The sequence below is a fragment of the Bombina bombina genome, chromosome 5, assembly GCF_027579735.1.
Source record: "Bombina bombina isolate aBomBom1 chromosome 5, aBomBom1.pri, whole genome shotgun sequence".
NCBI classification, from domain to species: Eukaryota; Metazoa; Chordata; class Amphibia; order Anura; family Bombinatoridae; genus Bombina; species Bombina bombina.
Window position 1 is genome coordinate 114,718,788 of NC_069503.1, and position 8,974 is coordinate 114,727,761.

The 8,974-nt window shown below is 42.4% G+C and overlaps 1 protein-coding gene across 1 annotated transcript; it reads left to right on the plus strand.

The window, feature by feature from the left end:
• Positions 1-1,128: 1,128 nt before the first annotated feature.
• LOC128660044 (oocyte zinc finger protein XlCOF6-like) lies at positions 1,129-7,122 on the plus strand. The gene is made up of 2 exons (XM_053713640.1): positions 1,129-6,533; positions 6,619-7,122. Exon 1 carries the CDS (start codon positions 1,134-1,136, stop codon positions 3,255-3,257), a length of 2,124 nt encoding a protein of 707 aa, XP_053569615.1. The 5' UTR covers positions 1,129-1,133; the 3' UTR covers positions 3,258-6,533; positions 6,619-7,122.
• The last annotated feature ends 1,852 nt before the right edge of the window (positions 7,123-8,974 follow it).

An 8,974-nucleotide genomic window follows, 5' to 3' on the forward strand; every position in this document is an offset into this window, starting at 1 on the left:
GTAATGAGTCTATCTCATATATTAGTTTTACCTTTTAAGTTGCATTAGTGAAATAAATTAACTTTTGCACGATATTCTAATTTTTCGAGTTTCACCTGTAGACCTGACTCATGGCAAATAGAAGTAACATACTTCTATTTAAAACTTAATATTAATACATAAAGCGGCAAACCATAGCTGAGAGTGTCTTAAATAATGATACATACTTATCAAAGATACCCATCCACATATAGCTGGTAGCCAAACCCGTACTGAAAACTATCAGCAGAGGTAGTTTTCAAATCAAGCACAAACTTACTTCACCACCTCCATAGGAGGCAAAGTTTGTAAAACTGAGTTGTGGGTGTGGTGGGAGGTGTATTTATAGGCATTTTGAGGTTTGGGAAACTTTGCCCCTCCTGGTAGGAATGTATTGCCTATACGTCACTAGCTCATGAACTCTTGCCAATTATATGAAAGAAAATACTACTCCCCCCTCTGTCCTTTTAGACCGATCATGTCAAACAACTGGCTAACCTCGCCCTCAGACTTCTGAACTTAGATCAACTCCAACTTCGCCTGCCCTGACCTCGCTCATGGAACACCCATAACTACACTTAAATGACTACCTTGTTCCCAGTGAGTGTTCCCCACCCCAGAACCCCCACTGATTTGTCTGCTTAATTTTGCAGTAAATATTATTAAACTAATAAAGTTTTTGGCTGTTTATATAAATTAAACAACCACAGCTAAAAGCTTAAAAGTATTGTAAAATCTCTGCTTCTTACCCTCTGAAAACATCTCACACTGACTAATAGTCTGTGATAATTAAGACATCATGTTCTCACCTAACTTGTTGAGCATGAGCCATGCAGCACTGTATGTGCAGTTGCTTGTGCAATGTTAAATGAGGATGGTGGGTGCCACCTCTCTTGCCCAGAATACAGATGTACTTGTTCCCTGGCTGAGAACATTATGCAACATTCTTTGTCATCATTTTTTTAATTTGTGATTTACAGGTAAATACATTTAAAAATAAACACAAAATGGAAGATATTTTGTTGCGTATAAAAGAATATGATTTTTTATTGAGATTAATTATATTCTAAATAATAAATATTGTTATTTTTCTTTATTTCTTTGTAGACAAACACATGAATAGTTCATATCCATCCCTCACTACAGGAAGCATCAGAATGATACCACAGACTCCAAATTTTTTAGACACTAATGAATACTCACAAACATTGGGGAAATCACAGCAGATATTTAAAGGAGATGGTGAATTGGCAGGAACTGGGCAGCAATCATTATGTACAGAGAGTAATTTAGTCATCAAACAAGAAGACAAGAATTATGCCTTATCTAGTGAAATGATTATCCCTGAGGATAAGCCACAAACATGTACTGGGTTTTCAAAAGAAATTAAAGAAGAGAAAAGTCTACAGTCTAGCCAAATGATTCATAAAAAGGAGAGACCTTTCAAATGTACAGAATGTGAGAAAATCTTTAGATATAAGTTTCATCTCCTAGAACACCACAAAATTCACACAGGTGAGAAGCCACACACATGTACTGAGTGTGACAAATGTTTTATACAAATGACAAAACTTATAGCTCATGAAAGGACCCACACAGGGGAGGAATCATTTAGCTGTACAGAGTGTGGAAAAAGTATTACACAAATGAATGATCTGAAAACTCATAAAAAGAATCGCACAGGAGAAAAACTTTTCACATATACAGAGTATGGAAAAAGTTTTACAGGAAAGAGTGATCTGAATAAACATGAAAGGATTCACACAGGAGAAAAGCCTTTCACATGTACTCAGTGTGGAAAAAGTTTTGCACACATGAGTAGTCTGAAAATTCATGAAAGGATTCACACAGGAGAAAAGCCTTTCACATGTACAGAGTGTGGAAAAAGTTTTGCACACATGAGTAGTCTGAAAATTCATGAAAGGATTCACACAGGAGAAAAGCCTTTCACATGTACAGAGTGTGGAAAAAGTTTTACACGGATGGATATTCTGAAAACTCATGAAAGGATTCACACAGGAGTAAAGCCTTTCACATGTACAGAGTGTGGAAAAAGTTTTACACGGATGGATATTCTGAAAACTCATGAAAGGATTCACACAGGAGTAAAGCCTTTCACATGTACAGAGTGTGGAAAAAGTTTTACACATATGGATCGTCTGAAAACTCATGAAAGGATTCACACAGAAGAAAAGCCTTTCACATGTACAGAGTGTGGAAAAAGTTTTATAGTAAAGAGTAGTCTGAGAAAACATGAAAGGATTCACACAGGAGAAAAGCCTTTCACTTGTACAGAGTGTGGAAATTTTTTTACAGGAAAGCGTAGTCTGAGAAAACATGAAAGGATTCACACAGGAGAAAAGCCTTTCACTTGTACAGAGTGTGGAAAAAGTTTTACACAGCTGGGTAGTCTGAAAACTCATGAAAGGATTCACACAGGAGTAAAGCCTTTCACATGTACAGAGTGTGGAAAAAGTTTTACAGAAAATAGTAGTCTGAAAACTCATGAAAGGATTCACACAGGAGAAAAGCCTTTCACTTGTACAGAGTGTGGAAATTTTTTTACAGGAAAGCGTAGTCTGAGAAAACATGAAAGGATTCACACAGGAGAAAAGCCTTTCACTTGTACAGAGTGTGGAAAAAGTTTTACACAGCTGGGTAGTCTGAAAACTCATGAAAGGATTCACACAGGAGTAAAGCCTTTCACATGTACAGAGTGTGGAAAAAGTTTTATAGTAAAGAGTAATCTGAGAAAACATGAAAGGATTCACACAGAAGAAAAGCCTTTCACATGTACAGAGTGTGGAAAAAGTTTTATAGTAAAGAGTAATCTGAGAAAACATGAAATGATTCACACAGGAGAAAAGCCTTTCACTTGTACAGAGTGTGGAAAAAGTTTTACAGGAAAGGGTAGTCTGAGAAAACATGAAAGGATTCACACAGGAGAAAAGCCTTTCACTTGTACAGAGTGTGGAAAAAGTTTTACACAGCTGGGTAGTCTGAGAAAACATGAAAGGATTCACACAGGAGAAAAGCCTTTCACATGTACAGAGTGTGGAAAAAGTTTTACAGAAAATAGTAGTCTGAGAAAACATGAAAGGATTCACACAGGAGAAAAGCCTTTCACATGTACAGAGTGTGGAAAATGTTTTACAGAAATGATTAATCTGAAAAAGCATGAAAGGATTCACAAGGGAACCTTTCACATGTTTAGAAAGTGGAAAATGTTTTTTTATTGAAATCCAGGATCACAAAACACCAAATATTTACACACAAATAAACTTTACAAACTCTCTAAATAGAAGCATCAAAAAGGATAATATTGTAAATAATACTTTCTAAATCCCAGTTATAAAACCCCCAGATTGGAAGTGCTCTCCTGCTGTCCTTTGTTCCTCTATATATGTGCACCTCAGTTTCTCTCATATCAATGTGATAGAATACAAACACCACACAGGAATATACAGATCTGTCCTCATACTGACCAGTTTACACAACCATTCACCACCAAAGCACCCCAGTGTTGTTTATTAATATGTCAATGTTAGGAGTTGTACGTTTAGTTCACATAGGGGAGAAAATTGTTACATTGACAGAATAAAGCAGTTTTTATATGAATAGAGCTTTAGAAACTTAAATAAACAAGATCAGTTTCAAATGATTGACATCTGGGAGATATATTTAATGTGCACATCATGTGGATAAACCTTTTCTTATAGCAATAGATGCTTAGCATTGTACATGTTATATACCAGAGGAATTACTGAGGGGAAACTGATTTTATTTCATGAGACACTATCAGTAACATACGTGATCATAATCAGTTTAATTTAAATGGCTACTATAACTAAAGGAGAACATTCTATATTTGATAAATCCCTTTGTATCAAGAGCACAAGTCTATCTATCTACTGGGTTCTTGTAAAGTGCGGCTATTCACCCGTAAGGGTCTCAAGGCGCTGAGGGTTGCAGTTCAGTCGAAGAGTCAGGTCTTGAGGTCCTTTCTGAACTTAGTTAGGGTGGTAGCTTGTCTAAGGTGCAGCGGGAGGGTGTTCCAAGTCTTGGCAGCCAGGTGAGAGAAGGATCTGCCTCCCGCTGTGGTTTTCCTGATGCGGGGGATGACAGCAAGTGCTTGGTCGGCCGATCGAAGTTGTCTGGCAGGGGTGTAGAAGGCAACGCGGTGGTTCAAGTATTTGGGACCCATGTTGTGGAGGGCCTTGAATGTGTGGGTGAGAAGCTTGAAGGTTATTCTTTTGTTGATGGGGAGCCAGTGCAGGTCCCGCAGGTATTTGGTGATGTGGCATTGATGAGGGATGTCAAGGATTAGTCTTGCCGAGGAGTTCTGGATGTGCTGTGTAGTCTCTTTTGGAGCTTGATGGTGGTGCCGGCGTAAAGTGCGTTACCATAGTCCAGTCGGCTGCTGACGAGGGCGTGAGTGACAGTCTTCCTGGTCTCGGTTGGGATCCATTTGAAGATCTTTCACAGCAGGTGAAGTGTGTGGAAGCATGCAGAAGAGATGGCGTTGATTTGCCGGTCCATGGAGAGCGATGAGTCCAGGATGACGCCTAGATTTCGTGCATGGTCGGTGGGGGTTGCAGGGTGTCCGAGGGCTATGGGCCACCAGGAGTTATTCCAAGCGGATGTGGTGGGACCGAGGAGGAGGACTTCGGTCTTGTCTGCGATCAGCTTTAGGTAGTTGTAGTTCATCCAGATGGCGACTGCTGTCAGCCCTTCGTGGACGTTTCTCTTGGTGGTGGTGGTGGGGTCACTGGTGAGTGAGAGGATTAGCTGGGTGTCGTCGGCGTAGGAGACGATGTTGAGGTCGTGTCGTCGGGCAATGGCGGAGAGAGGGGCCATGTAGATGTTGTAATAGGGTGGGGCTCAGAGAAGAGCCTTGGGGTACACCACAGCTGATTTCTGTGGGCTTGGAGGTGAAGGGTGGGAGTCTAACTTTCTGGGTTCTGCCGCTGAGGAAGGAGGTGATCCATTCCAGGGCTTTGTCGCATATGCCGGCATCGTGTAGTCGGTTGCAGAGGGTGAGGTGGGAGACAGTGTCGAATGCTGCTGAGAGGTCTAGGAGAATGAGGGCGGCGGTCTCTCCTTGGTCGAGTAGGGCGAGGATGTCATCTGTGACGGCAAGGAGGGCGGTCTCGGTGCTGTGGTTGCTCCGGAAAATTGGGAGGGGTCCAGGGTGTGGTTGGCTTTGATGTAGTCAACGAGTTACGTGTTGATGGACTTCTCGATGACTTTGGCCGCAAAGGGGAGCAAAGAGATTGGGCGGTAGTTCTTCGGATCATTGGGTCAGCCGTGGGTTTTTTCAGTAGGGGTTTTAATTCTGCGTGCTTCCAGTCATCCGGGAAGGTGCCGGTTTCGATGGAGCAGTTGATGGTGCTGCAGAGCTCGGGGGCGATGGTGTCACCCGCTTTGTTGAAAATGTGATGCGGGCATGGGTCCGAGGGTGCTCCGGAGTGGATCGATCTCATGATCCTGATGGTGTCCTCTGTGGTGAGGGGGCTCCAGATGGTCAGTGGGGGTAGGCGGTGGTGTATTTGGATGAGGTATCGGTGGGAGTAGGTGGGTAGGCAAGTTCTGGGGCGCAAAGCTGTCATAGATGTTGACGATTTTGCGGTGGAAGTACATCGCAAGGTTATTGCAGAGGTCCTGGGAGGGCGGGATGTCGTTGCTGTTGGGATTGGAGAATTCCTTGATGACTGTGAACAGCTCCTTGCTGTTGGGGACATTGGCATTGATTCTATCTTGGATGGCTGTCTTCTTTTTGGTTTTGATGAGGTGGTGGTGGGTAGTGATGGCTTCTTTGTAGGCTGTTTTATTTGAGGGGGTCTTGCTGGATCTCCAGGTCCTTTCCAATCGCCTGCAGTGGCGTTTGGAGTCCTGGAGGGCAGGGGTGAACCAACTAGCCTTGTTGGTGGGTTGGCGTTTGGATGGTTTCTTGAGAGGGGCGAGGGTGTTGGCGCAGTCTGTGAGCCAGTGGTGGAGGTTGCGGGCAGAGGAGTTGGCATCTGTGGAGGTAGCTGGGGGGCACTTGTTCAGGGTGGAGTGCAGTTGGTCTTCGGTGATGTTGTTCCAGTGGGTGGGTGGTGCTGCTGGAGGTGTGCGGTGGGTTTGTTGAAGGAAAAATGTATGCAATGGTGGTCGGTCCAATGGAGTTCAGTGAAGTGGTTGACTGAGATGTGGTTGCCTGCAGAGAAGATAGGGTCGAGTGTGTGTCCGGCTGAGTGGGTTGGGGAGTTGACGAGTTTCTTTAGACTGATGGTTCCAAGGTTTTCGAAGAGGTTGGCAGTGTTGTGGTCATTGGGGTTGTCTAGGCGGAAGTTGAGGTCACCGAGGAGGATGTAGTCTGTTGAGGGGAGGGCGTGGGGTGCGATGAGGTCGGTGATGGAGTCACAGAAGGCAGGACGAGGTCCGGGAGGTCTGTAGATGAGGGTGCCACGGAGGGTAGTGTTGTGACTGACCTGGATCTTGAAGTGTAGGTGTTCCAAGCCTGGTGAGTGGTAGTCAGAGCTGGTTGTGACGTGGAGGCAATGTTTGTGGACGATGGCGATGCCTCCTCCTGGTCGGTTGCTGCGGTCCTTGTGGGAGATCTTGTATCCGTTGGGGATGGCGATGTCCGCCATTTATGTGGGGTTCAGCCAGGTTTCAGTAAGGAAGGCAACGTCCGGGGAGGTGGAGTTGAGCAGGTTCCAGATTTTGACAGCGTGCTTGCGGACGGAGTGGGTGTTGAGGAGGATGCAGTTGAGGTGGTTGCGGTTGTGTTTGCGTGAGGTGACTGGCAGGTTAGTGGTTCTGAGGGAGGAGAAGGCATGAGAGGTGACTGGCAAGTTTGTTGTTCGGAGGGAGGAGAAGTGGCGGTGGTTGTGGGAGCCAGGTGCTGGGAGGTGGGAGGGCTGGGAGGCGGGGGGCAGGGCAGTGGCTGTGGCATGGGAGAGACAAGCATGAAGGAGAGCAGGCTAGAAGAGGTTAGGTTAGGTATATTTATACCATTAGGTATATTTATACCATTGTGTGCAGATATCATGTAATGCTCCTTTTGACTATATAATGATGTAATGGTTCTTCCTGCAAATAAAAAGTGATTGTAATCCAGACCACTATTTTGTGTTTTTTGTATAATTAAAAACACAATATCAAACACTGATAATTCAGAGCAGCAATTTTTCCCAACTTTCCAATTTACTTCTGTTATCTAATTTGCTTTGTTCTTTTAGTATAAGAGTAAACCTAGGAGGCTGATATGAGCTTAGGGGCATGCACATGTATTTAGCACTCTGTGCAGCAGTGTTTGTAACTATGTATAACAATGCTATGTATGTTGTTGCAAACTCTGCTGTCTGAAGACACGTGCATGCTCATGAGTTCACATAGGGTTACTCTTTAACAAAGGATACTAAGAGAACTAAGCACAAATGATAATATAATTATATTGGAAAGTTGTTGGAAATGTCATGTTTTTTCCAATACATTTAAGTTTCATTTTTACTTTACTGTCCCTTTAGCAGTACTTAAAACAATATCAAATTAATGCCCCAACCTACACCAACCCAGATTATTAATTACCAGCAAGACTTTATACACAGACATTATCTGTACTTAAATGGATAGGAAATTACATTTCATGATTCAGATAGAATTTGTAATTTTAAGACCCTTTTAATTTCACTTCTGTTATCAAATTTACTTTTTTCTTTTGATATCCTTTGCTGAAAAAGAATATACATATTCTCAGCAGCAGAACTGTACTACTGGGAGCTGACTGCTGATAGGTGGCTACATACATTTGCCTCTTGTCATTGGCCCACAATATATGATCAGCTAGCTCCCAGTATTACAGTGCCACTCTAGAGCTGACGTTGCAGGAGTTAAACACATAGTTATATAAAAGAATAAATAAATAGGGGGCGCCCTTGGGCTAATGGAAATCAGTGATATAGTTATTATAACAGTCTGTAACAAAGGTGAACAACTGAATACAATAAACAGGATGATATAATAAAATAAAAATATTTAAGTCCCATATAGTGAGAGGGTGTGTGGCCATGTGGGCTTCTGTTACATTATATCCTTTACAGGTTGTTGTTTTTATCTACTATAAACCTGATATCTGGTGCTTCTTATACTGTGATATCGCATCCTGAACCATTACAGTTTGAGCCACACCGGAGGCCATCTGCTGGGTGACCGTTAGATTCCAGCCTGCTCCATTTGCACCAAGAGGGGTGCATCATCAAATGTGAGTGCACATTTCTCATATATCGTCTTACAACAGTATGCACAGTGCTAGGCCCTGTGGCGCTTCTGTTTCTTTGTATCATCTACATAGTTATATACAATCAGTGGTAAAATAATAAACTGATCTCATTTATTACAGCATTTTTGCACCATTAAATGACTTTAAATAATAACAGATAATTAATAAAATTATATTCTAGGTAATCATTATCTTATTAAATTTGTCACAATGTTATCTTCATTAAACAAGGATTCACAACAAGATAGCACAAAGCTAGATCTGATTAAAGGGACACTCAAGTCAAAATTAAACTTTCTTTATTCAGATAGAGCAGCAATTTTAAACAACTTTCCAATTTACTTCCATTAACAAAATGTGCACAGTCTTTTTATATTTACACTTTTTACATCACCAGCTCCTACTGAGCATGTGCAAGACTTCACAGAATAAGTATATACTATCAGTGTGGGATATATAGCTATTTGTAGGGAGAGAGAGTGTGTATTCTATAGGGTTAAGTGAATGGAAGGATGTGCTGATCAGTGTTTGCAGCTGTCAGTTTAGGAGAATGAAAGTTGTGTGGGAGACTATAAATGAGGAAATGAGCTTGGGGTGGGTGGGGTAAGGGACGGGGTGGGTGGGAAACTATCTTCCAGAGGATACCTGATTGCAGAGGCCAGTGGGACAGCTGAAATATTCAAGGCCGGT